The 17136-nt window shown below is 34.6% G+C and overlaps 1 protein-coding gene across 2 annotated transcripts in view; it reads left to right on the forward strand.

Moving 5' to 3' along the window:
- Positions 1-17136, forward strand: part of LOC105499481 (ADAM metallopeptidase with thrombospondin type 1 motif 6) — a 329327-nt gene that overhangs the window by 279919 nt on the left and 32272 nt on the right. For both annotated transcript variants that reach the window (XM_011772051.3, XM_071098858.1), the window contains 2 exons: positions 6361-6490; positions 15050-15254. In XM_011772051.3, the coding sequence (XP_011770353.1) occupies positions 6361-6490; positions 15050-15254 (335 nt within the window). The remainder of the gene's footprint in view (positions 1-6360; positions 6491-15049; positions 15255-17136) is intronic.

A 17136-nucleotide genomic window follows, 5' to 3' on the forward strand; every position in this document is an offset into this window, starting at 1 on the left:
AAGCTCAAGGCCTTTGTACTCTCAACAATATTCCTCTAAAATTTAAATAAAATACCAATAACAAGCTCTTACTTAAGGTCATGGAGATTACTTTCTAGTATAATATAACTAATCCTTTTTTTACCTAGAGACAGGGTCTTGCTATGTTGCCCAGGCTGGAGTGCAGTTGCACAGTAAGAGCTCACTGCAGCCTAGAGCTCCTGGCCTCAAGTGATCCTCCTGCTTCAGCCTCCCGAGTTGCTGAGATTACAGGCGTGAGCATGGACACCCATGCTGGGTATACCAGCATGATTTAATTCTTCATATTAGGAAACTTACCTTTCACAATTTCCTATTTCTAGTTACTATTCTGCCTCTTGACATGTGTAACCCCTTTGACATGTACCTTACACTGGTACAAACTTAGGCACTGAAACAAGACTACAAAACCAAATGAAAAGAAACATGCCTGTGTTCTAGACTTACTCTGTAGAATACAGAAGAAAAGCAGACACATAAGAGAGAGAGAATTGGTGGAAAAAAATGTTGAACAATTGAAATGTGGAGGGAGAGAAGAGAAGGCAACTTTTATAGAATTTTGGATCTGGAAGAAACATTCTAAATTATCTCTATGTATTTGATTATCTCATTTTACAAAGAAGAATGAAAACTTGCCTTAGGTCATTTATCTAAACCACTTAGAAGTCAAAAAGAGGTAACCAAACATGGCAGAATTTGGGATGAGGAAAAACAAAGGAACAAGATAAAGTGAAAAGTAATGATACAGTAATTTGGCTATGAAAAGAGTCCTTCAGATCAGTGAGGATCAGGAAAAGAGAAATCAGACAGTAATAAGACAACATAGGGAAACTATAAACTAAAAATATTAGACCTGAAAATGTACTATTTTATTAGATATCTTTCATCATGTAATATAATTATAATGGTACTTGCCCTATTCCACCCCATCCCCTTTTTAATGTAATCCCACTGAGGTCAAGACTGTCTTACTCAGTAACTTTCTCCCTTATAGTACTAAAAAAGTATACATTAGACATAGTAGAAACTAAATTAGTTAAAAAGTTAGATACTTTATATGGAAAAGATTACTCTTAATAGCTAAGGAGTAATAGGAATTCTCTCCAGGGATAAGCTCAGTATATGTATGTTCCACCCTACCTTACCATTACTAAACACAGTTGTTCTAGAAAAATACAATATTTTAGAGCTACATTTTGCTTTTGATCATCCTGTTTCCTGAGGACATCCAGTTTTGCTTAGGACAGAAGGAAAGACACTGAAAAGGACAGAAGGTAAGGCACTGAAAAGAGAAGGGAAGCCTTTGAAAGATAAAAACTAGCAGGAGGCTCTTCGGAAGAAGGAACCATATGGGTGGAGTTGATTGGTACCCTGGGTTCCAGCTGTTAGATCCAAGGCAGATGGGCTTTGCTCTGCCCTGCAAATGCTTGTGTCTGGCCAACAATCACACGGCACAACAGCCAGATTCCAGCAGTGAAAGGCAGAGCAGAGAGACATTTTTTTCCTGGCACTTGTCACCCTTTGGATGCTATCTGCATTAAAGATTTAAATTAAATTAATATTGCTGGCCATATGCTCTGTATACTGTAGTTATATAGTGTTGTCTTGGTTGCTAGCTACTATGGATGCTGTGGTTAAGCAAATTGTTGCCTTAGCCAGCAGACACATTTTTTAGTACAAACTCTGACTTTTTAATGTTCCCCCCTTCTCTTCAGAGAACTGTTTCTTGGGTAGATATGATGTGCTATGCCACTAAGTTAAATTGTTTAGATGTTGGTTAGCCCATCAGTTCCAAGAATACATTTATACTTCTTTCTTTTTATTATTGACTCACTCACAGGTAGTTATAGAATGCCCATTTATCCATTACATGGTCTATCACTGAAATGATGGGACTGATGAGTAGAGTTGAGAAGACTTAGAAGGTCTTTCTCCTGCCCTTCACCACCCCCGACCCATCCTTCTCGGTTTAACACATATCGCCCTTGCAAGTTAAATTCAAGTTGTAATTTCTGTGCATTGAGTGCCTTCTTTTAAGATGGTAAATTGCCCTGAGAAAAGCAATATATTGCCAAATACTGTGTTACAAATGAGTTTACAAAATTATTTCATTCTCTGAAAGAAGAGAGAGATAGGAACACATTGGGCAGCTGATAAGAGTAGTAGAGGCATTGGAATGGAGGCAAGAAATGAAGAGGAGCGATGGTCTCTGAAATCTTTGCTCAGACTGGGACTCACTTGAACCATCACCACCCCCTAGAGTAAGAACAGCAGATGGTTTCCATCCAGGACTCACTTGCCCTTTGGTGGGCTTCTTGCACATTTTCCTTTGGTATATACTGTATAAAAATACTATTAAAGCCATTTCTTGATGTGTAGCTAGAGCAGTGATTCAAGTGGAGTATGCCTTCTTCCCATTGTATAAAAGAACCTTTGATGGGAAAACAGATCTTTAACTTTTAACTATTGGCAGAAAATTAAATATAGGATCTGATATTTAAACTTATGGACAAAAAGTGAGGGTTACATTTCCATGTTAAGGACCATCATATATGAATCTTTAGTATCAAAGAATGAAAAGATAAGCAAATTAAAAGTCTTTAAACAGAATATACCTTTTGTAGAGGGTTTTAAGTAAATATATATTGGCAATATCATCTTTTATAATTAACTTTTGTAATATGAAGCCATTACTTTTTTTAAGCATGGAAGAAGGATTGCATTAAAAAACATATACATACAGTTTGCATGCCAGTAACTTTAGGTGTTTAAGAATAAAATATAATTAGTGCATTTTTATTAAATTCTGCGGAACATCTGCTTATCTCCAGGAGATCTGGACACTAAGCCACTAGAATTTTGTTTTTGATTAGGTACACACTGACTGGTCATGTGGACATTTTATGTTTTTGTTATAAACTATAAGTCTTTAGATTTGAAAGCATCGTGGTTTCGTGTAACTGGATGTAATTATTCCCAACCGGGTTTAAAATCAACATCTTAGCAATGTTTTACAGACTACTTTAAAAGAAGTTATGTACAAGACGCTTGATCATATAAAAAGAATCTAAACTCAATCATTTCTCTTGTGGACTTAGTTTAGATTATTTCCAGTTGATCTGTATTTTCTACTTTCTAAAGTTAAAAGCTGCATTTTCTGTAATTCAAAAGTATGTGTTTAAGAATCCATTCATTTAGTTAAAGAATCCAATGCATTTAGATGCATTGGTTTATAGAGTTATCCTGTTGCTACTGACTTAAAAAGAAAAAAAAGTCTGTAAATCTGCCAAGTGTGGGAGTAATAGTTGGAAGGAGCTCTGTATGCTGTTGGAGGAAGATAGTACAGTGTTGTAGGAAGATTTGGAATAGATTACTGGTATAGTCAACCCTTGAGTGTGAAATACCACACTGTCTAATATAACATTCTAGAAGAAAATTAATAAAAGACGAACGCAAGGAAAAAAATGCATCTTCATAAAATATAGAGCTGTTTCAGCTGTCTATTCAAGGACTTTAATTTTTACTTCATAAAAAAATAGCATTCTGAAATTATGAAGCTAAAACGAACCCCCAAGTACTCTTGATTCCCAGTTTTTAAGAAGTATGGAAGGAAGGCCTAATCAAAATTAAGTCAATTCATAATTCTTAGCACTTAGCCCAGTATCTCATACGACATACTGTGTTTATATCTCATAAACACAACGCTTTGGTTTAGTAACTATCTCTGTTGAATGAATGAATGAGTAAATGAATGAATGACCTGCCAACTGCATTTAGCTGACAGTTTTAGTTTGGGTATATATGTAATTTTTAAACTAATTATTGGATCCCACTAAAGAGCAAAATAGCCCTGAAAGTTAAGGGTCTGAAACAAAATATTGGACTATGGGTCAGTTTTATTTTCTTCCTTGTGGTTTTGTGTAATTTTCCAAATTTTTGATAACAAATATTATGTACCAAATTTTTTTCAAGATACATACATTGTTAGAATTTACCTTAAAATGAAATATAAATCTCAGTTCTACTAACTCATATCTCATCTATGATTCAAATTGTAGAGTCCCTGATTTTGCAATAAAGGCTACTTTTGAAAACAAATGTAATTATAGCCAAACAACATTTCTAGGGTTAAGTTAAAGAAAGAAGAATTTTATCTTGACTTAATTCAGTTTCTACAAGTCAAGATAAATTTCTCCTTTCTTTAACTTAACCCTAGGAACCTGAATTAATGTTTCTGCCACTGAAACAAAACCAGATCAGTTGTATTTTGTAGTGTTGAGAATGTTTATTCTTTCCTGAGAAATAACCAAGATATATTATTGAGTGCCAATGTTCTTGCTTCAAGTACAGTCATGTTTGAATGACTTAAAAAAAAAAAAATCACACAAACTGATAAAAAAAAAAGTCCCCTGCTTACCCTGATAGAGGCAAAATATTGAATCAGGGTGGATGGATAATCTGAGCCACAGTTGCAGTTGGTAGTTGACTCCTATGACTAATGGTAGAGGTATCTGTCTAGGTGGACCACATGGACCTAGTTATCTGCCCACTGGAATGACACAATGGGGAGATATCCGATGAATATCATGGAACATCTGTGAATGGATCACAACTATGCCTGATGTGAATCATTCTTCCCTCAAAAAATCTAAAGTTTAATAGTTAAAAAATTCCAAACTGTTGTCGTCACATAAACTTAGTCGTTTGGCTTATTTTAGGGGTTGGGAGGGAAGGAATACAATACATACTCTAGGACATTTTGCCAGTAAGTTGTTTGACTATGTTTAAGACCCCTAAGTTTAGGAAAACATAAAAAATGACTGCAGAAGGTGATCAGCAAGAGCCCGGGGTCACTGCAAGCAATAAAAAAAGACTTTCTATAACTGCTCACCACTGTCATGGAGCTACAGGATTTAAGTCTCATGAGCTTGGTGGATTTAATAGTTTGCCCTGTGAGTCTTTAAATTAAAGGGCTTAGTTAAAGGTGTGCATAACATGATAACGGAGCCACTCCCACCTGCAGAATTGCCATGATTTAGGGGAACTTGGGGGAAGCATTTGGTGTCTAGCTCTTTAGGTGACAGTTTCTTTCACTGAATGATCCTGTTTCACATATATTTCCCTAATTTGTGATCACACTGTTTTTTTAGGGCATTATTACTTAAAACAACTGGGGGGGAGGGAAGAAAAACAACTGAAGGATTGTGTGGGATTAGCTAGGTGTGAAGCTGTGGTTTCCTGGATACTGCTAATGCTGCTTTTACAACTCTTTCTGGGTAATTTAGCCTACCTGTTTATAGAGATGGGGTGGGTGAGTGGGGGAATAGTTTAGTTTGTGCTCTTATTTCTGTTGCCAGGAATAACCTGTTACCGCTATATGATCTGAAACAGTTAGCATTGTCTTGTAGTTTGACTTGTTTCTCTTTGATATCTTGATATACCTATCTGCTTCTTTTGATTCCTTGACTAAAGAGAAAATGAGTATACATAAAATCTGTTCACCAGGAACATTTACGAGTGTGTGTTTGTGTGTGTCTTTGTATTTTGTGAAATGTGAGCAAGTTATGGTGAATATCTTTGCCAATAATTGATTGACATATATTTAATATTTTATAAACTGTATGAGAATATTTTTAGCTGTGGTAAACAGATCACATAGACTAATTTTTAAAAATGAGATAAGTTAATATTTGAATGAACTATGTATTTATTTGACAATGGTATAATCAACAGGGGGTCAACTCTGTTGGAATAAACAGACTAGTTGGCTATAGTCCAAAAGAGGCCCACTGCAATCTCTAATTTCTGAACAATGAATGGGCTTTTAGAGAGATAAATACATAAATGGAAGAAAAAATGAAATGTGTGGATGTGATGTATTCCTAACAAAAACTAAATAGATGGGATTTGTTCTACAAAATATCAAAAAGTAAATTTGTCCCTATTGTTCTATTTTTAAATAAATATACAATCATTGTTTTGCATTGAAATGTATATTTGTACATTTTATCTGATAATATTATTTTGGGAAATTGTAATCTGTTGTTTTGTTTTTTAAGGGAAGCATGAAGAAGAATTTACAATTGTGAATAAAATTGTTTAAGATTACCAATAGTTTCTTTTCTGAAATAGTTATATTTCTAAATATGAGAACAATAACTTTGCCTAAAATTTCAGTATAATGACCAGGTCTTCTCTCCATTTTAGAGAAGCAGTCCAATGTGGAACAGATAAGACGGCAGCGATCCACTGAGGTCAATTCCCCACAGAGGAAAGCTATGCATACCTAACTTAATGGAAGGTAAACTTCTCTTCAATTAATGATGTCCTCCTTTTCTCAAGGTGTCCAAAGACAAGAGGTGGTCTGTAAAAGGTTGGATGACAACTCCATTGTCCAGAACAATTACTGTGACCCTGACAGTAAGCCACCTGAAAATCAAAGAGCCTGCAACACTGAGCCCTGCCCACCTGAGTAAGTAAGGGAAAGAAGTGAGAATTATTTTCTTCAGGTGCAAAGAGGAAAACATTATGTATTCATGTTTGGAAATATATTTATATGATGAGAATAAATTAGACTGAAAAAAGGTAGAAAACATCCTGAGATGGAGGAATTTTGATGTCTCTTTTACTGAGCAAGGTTCCTATTTATCCACAGATTTCAGTTATTAACTTCTTTAAAGCAGGAACTTCAATGAATTTTGTTCTGATACAATGCTGGAAATGATCATATTTCATCAATTCTAAAGCACACATCTTTTCACATTTTAACATCTCTGAAATTAGGATTCAACGTGCAGCGAATAGTGTCTCATGATAATAATTGACATTTTCCCCCTTTCTTAATGGTACATAAAAGAACATGTCTTAGATGTGATAAAATATAGTGATTTATTTACACTCCTGTCTTTTCTAGATATTTGTCCTAAAGCCCTAAGGATTTTTAAAATGGTTTAGAAATACTCTGGAATAGAGTATCATGGCTTTAATTTGCTAACCCAGTTTTAAGTTCTGTTGTTGTAAGGCATCCTATCTTCTGAGTGTTGGGTACAGGCATAGAGGTACACTTCAGTCTCTTTCTGTTGATTAATGCAGCAATTACAACTCACTGTAAAGGGATTAACAAGGAGAGAGCCCATTCATTTTAATGATGGTTTGAAATGAGACCTGCTCTCAATGAGCCACACATTATAATCTGTAAGAACAGAAGGGTTTCTTGATTGAGCAAAAGGCAATGATTATGTGAAAAAAGATAATGGATGTTGAGTTGATCATGATGAAAGTAATCTTTGTAGAGATTTTGCCTGACTGACAACTGCAGGAGAAAACGTGTGAATGGCATTTCATTCTTGTTTGAGAAATTGGATGAACTGTTACCTGCCTGGTTAGTTAATTATCCCAACATGAAACTGATAAGGCAAAAGAGAATAAGCAAATTAATTTGTATGTACCAAACTCTCTACAACTGGAGATAAAAACTTTATAATGAAGCTTTTAAAAAAATGACTAGAGTGGAGCTACAAAAACATGGAACTTACAATACATGAATAATCCATGTACCAAATAACGTTTAAACCAAGGTGCATTTCTTGTTCAAGGTGCGTTTCTTGTTCCAAAGCAATCATGCCTTATGAACTTCCATTATCTAAAGTCAGTGTCTGCCTGGACATTTGAATCTTAAAGGTGATACTCACTACTAGTCCCTTGAAGAGGTGTAGGGTATTGGCAACCAAATAGGAAGCACAAGGAATCTAGAGTGATAGTTTTTGTTCTAAGACTTTTGTAATTTTACTTTGAGTTCTTTTCAAAATGTTATCACCATATAACTAATCTCTTAAAACCCAGACATGGGAAAGTATGGAAATGTGACCTGTCATATGTATTACAAAGACAAGTTATTAAATTTTTTTCACATTCCTTTTTTCTGCCAATTATTTTTATAAAATTATCTCAAGAGAAACTGAAAAACTGTAAAGCAACGGGATGCTCAAAATCCATGGGTCAGTTTTGTCCCTTTCCATGTTTCCAGTAACTTCAGCATATTTTCATGTCATTGTGAGTCTCAGCCTGTTTCGTTAATTCTCTGACACTCAGGATCTTAAGTAGTACATTTGGCATTTGATCAGCCTTTGAAGGCATCTGAGTGAGCCTGGTCACACCCTATTCCATTTTGGCCTAAGCTTTTTCATTTGTTTAAGCTTAAAAGCTTAAATGTCCAATGTCCTTAGAGATTTCAGTTGTTGGTCATTTCATCCCATATGTTGTGTGTTTGAGTATTACACTGGAGGTTTGTTTTTTATAACAGTTTAAGGATAATTGACATATTGATGTACAATATTAAAATTAAGCTTTCTGTCTCCTTTCCTTATGTAGTTCTGAAGTGAAGTTACTTATTTAAGTTTGGAGATGGATAATGGAATTCGAAAGATAAGATGCCGAGAATATGGGGAGAATAGAAAGTTTAGTCTGCTGGGTTTTTTTTTTTTTTTAAAGACCTAAATGTAGATATTTAAAATATTACTCATTATTAGCTTACTTCTCTTAGTTGCTTTTTAATTTCTTCTTTAGTCTTTTGAATTCAGACTATGAAAAAGGAAATTTTAATTCTTCAAAATGGTTATCGTATATTCTTGACTTGCAGTGGGATTACATCCTGATAAACATTGTAAGTTGAAATGCATTTACTTCACCTCACCTGCTTAACGTGATAGCAGAGCCCAGTGCACCGTAAATGTGCTCAGAACACTACCATTGGGCAAAATCATCTGGCAACACAGTACGCTGTAGAGTATTGGACGTTTACCCTGGTGATAGCGTAGCTGACTGGGAGCTGCAGATTGCTGCTGCTGCCCAACATCTAGAGAGACTATTGTACTGCATATTGCTAGGGTAGGAAAAGGTTAAAATTCAAAAATTCAAGTAGTTTCTACTAAATGTGTATTGCTTTCATACTATTGTAAAGTTGAAAAATCATTGGGTCAAAACATCAAATATCAGGGATCATCTGAGATTCCCAGATGACATTGGTATTATAGAGATAGAAATCATAGAAAGGCCACTGAATTCAATAAAACTTTACATGAGTGTGAAGAAAGCAGATAGATTTTTTTTAGATGATCATGTGATAGGCAGATAAGCAAAAAGAAGAAAACAAAAAAACCTATAAACCACTGTTCATACTTTGATGTATATATTTCCAGTATTTTTTCTATGTATACAGAGGCATGTATATATAATAAAATTGTACTATACTATTTATGACACTTTATAGTCAGTTCTCAACATTTTGAACATTTGAAGTCTTTGACAACATTTAGGAGATATGTGATTGTTTATTTAAATTGGTATTCCACTGTTGAACAATTTTGGCTGTATTTTTTATTTTGATCCCCTGGCAATAATGCAGCATTAACCATTTATGCTTCTGAAACTGTTCTTTATAATTATATATGCTAAATAAAGAAGAAAATAATTTATAGTTCAACTGGAAGCACATGTTAGTCTTTGAGATCACATTGTCCAGTGACTTTCCAGAAAGATTGTATGAATCTATTTTCCCATTAACAGTCTATGAGAATGCCATTTCGTGGAAGTGAAAACAATGGGTATTATTATTTTAAAAATAATCTTTCATTATTTTATAGGGGGAAAAGCCCTGATATCTAATTGCTGTTTTATTTTGCATATATTGGACTGCTGATGGGGCTGAACATTTAAAAATTATATTTAGTGGCCATTTGTACTACTTCTCTTTTGCCTTTTATCATCATGGCCTGTCCTATTGAACTACTTTATCCATACTTCTATTGAAGTATTTATTATTTTGTTACACATGGCCTGTCCTATTGAACTACTTTATCAATACTTCTATTGAAGTATTTATTATTTTGTTATTGATTTGCATGAACTCTTAATGTATTAAGGATATGAACTCTTTTATCTGTGTTCTGAATACTTTTTCCTAGTTTGTCATCTATTTTCCATGTCATTTATAGTGTTTTGATGTATTTTTACTTATAAAATTTAGAAAATCTTATTTAAGAAAGCTGTCAGACCTTTATTTCTTCATTGGTATACTGTTTAGAAAGGTCTTCCCCACTCTTATACTTTCAAAGTTTCTTTTTTTATTTTTAATGTAGACATTGATCTATCTGAAATGTTTTGCCTGATTTGAGGAAGGGATCTATACTTATTTTCAATGACAATTGTTTTCCCTATGCCATTAGTTTAAAGTTCTAAATGGTATTTTTTATCAGAAAGTATTTTTTCAAATAATGAAATATTTCAAATGTCTTTAATTATATTGAGATAATTTACAAGTACAGTGTACAAAAAGGGAGAACAGTAAGATTTGTCCTTATAGAGAAAATGACGGAGGACTAGGAAGAATAGACAAAAGACGAATTGATAGAGAAATAATAATATGTTTATTTGGAAGACTTTGAAGACCCAGAGGAGGCCTTGCTGAGGAAAGTTAGCGTGGTCATAGCAGCAACTCTTTTATGAGAAAGAGTATAGTAGTCAAGGTAGTAAAGTGACTATGAATGAAAGTAGTGGGATCTATGATATAGCCTTAAATAACTGGAACGGGAAAGGAAAGGAATTAATATTAAAGGATATGATGGGTAAGAAGCTAGTCCCCAACCATAAGAAAAAAAAAAATAAGTTGGAGTTCAAAGAGAAAGGCTGAGTTCAGTTTTTACCATGCCGTGTTTTAATAGCAAGAGTGTTTCTGCATATGACTTCATGTGAAGAATCTTTGAGTGATAAATATTATTCCTGTATGATATCGTGTTTTTAAAACTGTGAAAATCAGAGAGGTGAAAACAAGAGAACTATTCATTTTAATAACATTGTGACCAAGAATTTAAAAACATTTATTAATCAACTGCAAGTTGGAAGACACTGTACTTTGGGGAGAAATGGTTCCCTTTCCTGAGGGTAATCTAATTGGGCAAATATATATAAAAATAACTATAGTACAAGACAAAATCTATTAAGTATGATAAGAGAGTTATAAGCCAAAGTGCTAAAGGAAACTTAGGGTGGGAAGAGATTAATTTTTATCCAGTGGCTAGGTTTTATTTAACTGGTATATTTTAAAGTATAATGTTTAATAACCATTATTTTGAGTCATTGGACCTCACCCATGGACAACTATCATCTCTTATTTTAAGTTTAGAAAAAGATTCATCAGAGTCATCTATAAAACTCCAAAATTTAAGACCTAGGAAGAATCATGGAAATTATTTAGGTCAACTCCCATCATTTCACAGACTGAGGTATACTAATATCCATGATGTTTTTCCCATTATATCAGACATCTCCAGCTTTGTAAGGTACAAATCAAATGTCTGGTGGCACTTTAATACATCTAATTTTGCTTGCTTCATTGACGCATTCTCAGTTGCTACAACTTCAGAGATGTTTATCATGTTGATTTTTAAAAATTTACAAAAACCTTGACTGTATAATGTTTAGGGCATAGAGCATTCTGCTTAATATTAGTTTCACTTTCCAATTAGCTGAGAAATGAAAAAAATTTTTTTTATATTTTTACCAACTTTTTGTTGTGAAATTTTTTTTAAGTTCTTTTAAAACATAGGAAAGTTATTTATCTTTGTAAGTAGACAGTAGGTTATATAACTGAATCTCTCTTTGAGTAAAGGTATTATTGTCAAGTTCTGAAGATTTTTACAATTTTCCTATGTTGTGTTTATAAAAACGTTGATGATTAGACCCCTGACTCCGGGACAAAGCCTAGGAACTCTCTCTCTTAATCCAAATATTTAATATCACTTTATTTTCATATGCTCTGCCATTTTCCTTTAAATTAAAAAGCAAATATAATATTCTGGTTTATGATGATTATTTCTTCAAAAATATTCTGGTTTACCATGGTTGGGGCAATTTTTTTATACTATCTCTCTTATTCCCTTCTCCAAATTATACTATTGTTTGTAATAATAAAAGATTGGGACTGTAGGTCAGATTACACAGGCTGCAGCAAGCCACTCTTATTTCAGACACTCGAACATGATTCCCACTAATTGGTAAAGTCTAATGGCTATGACGGACTTGTGAAGATGAAGACAATTTGATCACTGAGTATTGGGAAAAGCTCAGAAAGAAATAGCCCCAGAATTGTTCCACCTATAATGATTATATTCCCAGAGATAATTTCTGTATTCATGTTTTTACCACCAAATCTAGAGGAGGGAAAGAAGACAGAGAAAGAAAATGCCATCAAAGGGTCATGCAGAAGGAAGACAAGGGAAGCAGTATGTCTTAAACTATGTGGCAGAGTGGAGAAACTGAGACAAGCAGATGCAGTGGTAGAATTGCAAAACTATTTAAATAACTCGAGTGTGATTTAATCCTTCAGAGAGACATGGGACGGGATGGTATGATGAGCAATAAAGATGCAACAGAGACTGAGTGTGAAGCCTGAAATCAGAGTTAAAGTCAGAAAGGAAATTGGGAGGGTGATTAATACTTTCAATTTCATATATTCCAAGTTAAAGGCTAGAGTGATACATCTAGGTTAAGTTTCTGAGGAGAGATGGAATGGAAGAGGAGACAAAGAATAAAAAGACAGAGGTGTCCCTGACCCTTTGCAACACTTCTGAATCATTGTGGTTACTCGGGGCACCTGTGTTTAATTTGAAGGCCTCCATCCCTCTTACATTATGAGAACTAATGAGATCATGGCTGGAGGTGGTGTGACTGAACTGTTTGTGACTGTAATACACATTTCTGTTTTATCCCCTAATCTTGGTGATGAAATCACTGTTGCAAAGTTGAATCAGAGTTTCACTACGGTTGGCATGCAAGTTATTATTTTCAGTACACATTTTCTTCCTTACCAAAAATGGTGCTAACAACTGGGGATCATGTTCATCTGTGGAAAACAGAAAGGAAAGAATATGAAAATTACTTTAAATCTCCCTTGGAAAATGACTTAGAAAAAATGTTTGTGTCAGATTTTTAAAATTCAAAATTAAATCATCATTCTTTAAATGAATTTTAGGCTGAAAATTTGTAGATGTTGATAAAATACAATTTAAATTTGAAAAACTGGCTAACTATATTTCTAAATGCTGGTTTTCTTTATAAGTAAAGACAATATGAATAATAATGGACAAAGGCCAGTGTTGCTTCATTGGCTTAATGCAGGCTCAAATTTAGGATACTAGTACTCTGACTTCACTAAAGTATTATCTTCCATATACAAAACTGGCACAATGGTGCTATGCTCACAGAAATAGTGAGAAATTTGTTGTTAAGCTTTCCATATTCTTCTCTCTCAGGAGTCTGCCACCCAAAAGCATGAGCATGTCCATTGAGAATAACTGCATGATTTATAATTATGGATTGAAGAAAGTGCCTTGTGACCCCATGCTTGTAACCTATATTTTACTATTCAGTAATGTTAAAATGAATTTTGATTGAAATAGCAGTCGATGGGGAATCTAGTCCTGGTTCCATCATTGCTCTTTTCATGATTTTGGAGAACTGTTTTCCTAACATTGGATCTTACTTTCTTCTATAAAACAAAGCACAATGCCTTGAACAGAGTAGACATTCAGCAAATATTTAATAAATGAAATACAATATGTCAGTCAAGACCCTTGTTACAGATAACAAAACTTCAACTTGAGCTGGCTTCAGCACATAAGATTTATGTAACAAAGCTGAGGGAAGTGTAAGGGGGACCTAGCTTGAGAAATGGCTGGAATCAAGGACTCACACACCATCCAGACATTCTAGCTCCTCTGCATTCTTTGAAATCAGCTAATTCCACTTGACAGGGAACCTAGCCACTGCAGCTCTGGACTCATCTTCTTATGCACCTTTGTGACCAGAAAGGAAAGGGTCCCTTTTGCTCTAGTTGAGATATAAAAATTCTAAACCAGAATTCTCATTGATCTGATTTAGATCATGAGTTACATCCCTTAGACTAATTAATGTGTCCAGAAGAGTGAGTCCTACAGAAGTGTTGCAAAAAAACAAAACAAACCACAAACCCCCTGAAATTATATATGTGAAAGTTTATGACTTTAGGGTAAAGGTGTAGTGTACCTACAAATATGAGACATGTTATTTTTTCTAAGACATTTGCATTTCTTTCCACATTAGCTGTGTAGAAGCTGTTTTTAGGAGTCAAAAGGTTGAAACAAGAGATCTGCATGTTTTCATAGAGCTAGCTCAGAGCTCTGATCTTGCTGAAGGTGTTTTAAGACTCCCATGTCCTCAGGATGGATACCGGCCTTCTCTGTCCCTGTAAGGACATTCAAGTCGTATCTTCATAGAGGTTTATTTCTGGAAATTGAAAAACAAATCCCCAATTTCCTTACAGTGGTTTTAGCATAAAATTTTTAATTATGGGGGAACCTGCCTCAATGTCATAATAATAAAAATAGCTACTATTTCTTGTTTGTTACATGACAGACACTATGTTAGAAGCATTCAGTGGTGTGCTGGAGCTAGCTAGTATTGATTCATAGGACCCTATTATTAGCATATCTTCTCCTGTTCACCTTTAGTATATCAAGCTGGTAGCTTGAAATTGGCCATAGTGAGGTTTTTACGCTACAAAAATTGGCAAATGCCACAAATCAGAACTCCCCCACCCCGCTGCCATGGGGAGCCAGTGGTTAAACATTTACTAGCACACCACTGGGAGCTTTATATATATGACCTTATTTAACCCTCATGACAATTTTATGAGATTGATCATTGTTATCCTCATTTTAGAATGTAATTAAAAAGGAGAAAAATAAAAGAGGTTTAAAGACATAGTGCACTTGTTTGAATCTGGGTTCTGCCTGCTCCAAAGCCCACACACTACACTTTAGAAAGCAAATGACAGTAAAGGTTTTTCCTTAGCAGCTTTTTCATTTGCTATTTGTCTTATCAACCAACATTGAAATGTCAGCTCATAGTCCATCAGTGAACGTGCCTTCACTTAGCTAAAAATCTCTGGATGCACTGAGGAAGTGCTTTTCTGTGTTTCTTCCACGTATTGCTGCAGGTGGTTCATTGGAGATTGGTTGGAGTGCAGCAAGACTTGTGATGGTGGGATGCGCACAAGGGCAGTGCTCTGCATCAGGAAGATTGGACCTTCTGAGGAGGAGACACTGGACTACAGTGGTTGTTTAACACACCGGCCTGTTGAAAAAGAGCCCTGCAACAACCAGTCATGTCCACCACAGTGGGTGGCTTTGGACTGGTCTGAGGTAAGGAAATCTGAGGCCATATGTATATGTTTTGAAGTCTTAACTATCTATCTCAAATCAGTTAATATTAAGGACACCTGAGCATCTTAGAACTCAACAAGTAAGGGCTGCGTAATAGTGAATTTGACCATGTTATATTTTATTGCTGCTTGTCAGGAAGTAAAGGGTTTTTTTGGGTAGGTAAGGGAAATCAGCGAGAAACTTGTCATCAATTTGGTTAAAAATAAGTCTAAAGTAAATTTGAAATAACATTATAGTGGGTACTCTTTATATGTGGTTTTTCTCCTTCTTACTATTGAGCACATCACAAGTTTAGAATTTGTGATATGTGATTAAAAATTGAAGTTCAAAAGGAGAGTCAAGAACCTTTCTTACCCTAAAACTTATTGAAGATCTAGAATGACCTTTTCTAGGATCTCATTTGGAAAGCACAATTTTTAAAATATCTTTTTTCAAGTAATGTAGCAGCATAATTACATAACTCTTAGGTATGAATTGTTATCAATTCATTATCACTTATGACATATCTATATCTATATATTTTATGTCTTCTATTTCAACTGTGGAAGAAATATGGAGCTGAAGGTTATAACATAGGAAAACGTCAAATTTGAAATTGATCATTCCCTTCACTTACATGAGGAAGACCTGACCAAGATAATGTTTTCTTGGCATAGATGTATACAAAATAGCCTAATAAAATCCAGAGCAACTCAGAAAAATTACCTTATGAAAAATGAGGTAAGAGGTAGTTAATTTTTGACTCCTCAGTATCCATAAGATATATACATTTGCATACTATATCATTTTCCACATCTCCCGAAGAAGAGCTGAAACCTTCTATAGTGTGTGTTAAGTGTTAAGAATGAGTACCTTGCTATATAACCAGAGACATTTCTTTCAAGTTAGCAAAACAGGATGCATCTCAGACTCTATTCTAATATATCCTGCCAGAAACATTGTGGTACTTGCTTTGGGTATTTCCTGTAGACCTCATACATTTGTCAAAATACAAACAAAAAGATTAAACATTGTTCTTTAGGAACCTTTGGATGTAACTATTCCCCTGTGAATCTTACTGCTTGAGTGGCCTTATTTTGCTGGAGCAGACGACCAAAAGAAGCACTGTGTTTAAGATGGTACATGGAAGTAGAGATTCTGTCCAGTTGTGGTTATCCATGGAATCTTTGACAGGAATTGGGAGTGTTCTTCCAAGTTTCCTGGCCATAGTCCAGCTTCAATAATTACATTCTGCCTACCTAAGTTAGATTTTTTAGTTATATATTTCAGTCATATGTAGAGATATCCTTGGTATTATTCTGTCAGTGTTTATGGAAAACAGTATGGACTCTTCTATTCCCTAATGGGATGCATTAACTCCTAAACTGATTTGAAAGATAAAATCCATTGATAAAGAATAGACATTCTGGAGAGTTGTATACATGTTAGTGCCCAGGATCCTTATAGAAATCCATAAATATTCATTGGTATGAGAAATTTATGGGAAAATCATAATAGGAGACCTGATGATTGGCTGCCACAGTTTGAGGGCTTCAGGTCAAGTCAGTAAGTTTGAGTGATTACTAAACATACTGGGATAGGCACCATGGGTAATATGAAAGAATCTTGTAAGCATGGGCAAATGAAAAATACCCATGAAACAACTAGAGAATACTACATATAAGGTAGTGTGTAATAAAACAGTGGATTGTGAGGTATAAATGTATAAATTCATATAGAAATTCAGAGCTGAGAAGGGCAGAATAGCCTGGAGTATGATCAGAAGGCTTTTTAGTTGATGGGAGTTAAGCTGAATATTCAGGGGTATAGAGTTGGGAGTAGGGAAGAGAACAGGGAAGTTAGAGAAAGGATGCCTGAAAAG

Source organism: Macaca nemestrina, chromosome 6 (assembly GCF_043159975.1).
Source record: "Macaca nemestrina isolate mMacNem1 chromosome 6, mMacNem.hap1, whole genome shotgun sequence".
Classification (NCBI taxonomy): domain Eukaryota; kingdom Metazoa; phylum Chordata; class Mammalia; order Primates; family Cercopithecidae; genus Macaca; species Macaca nemestrina.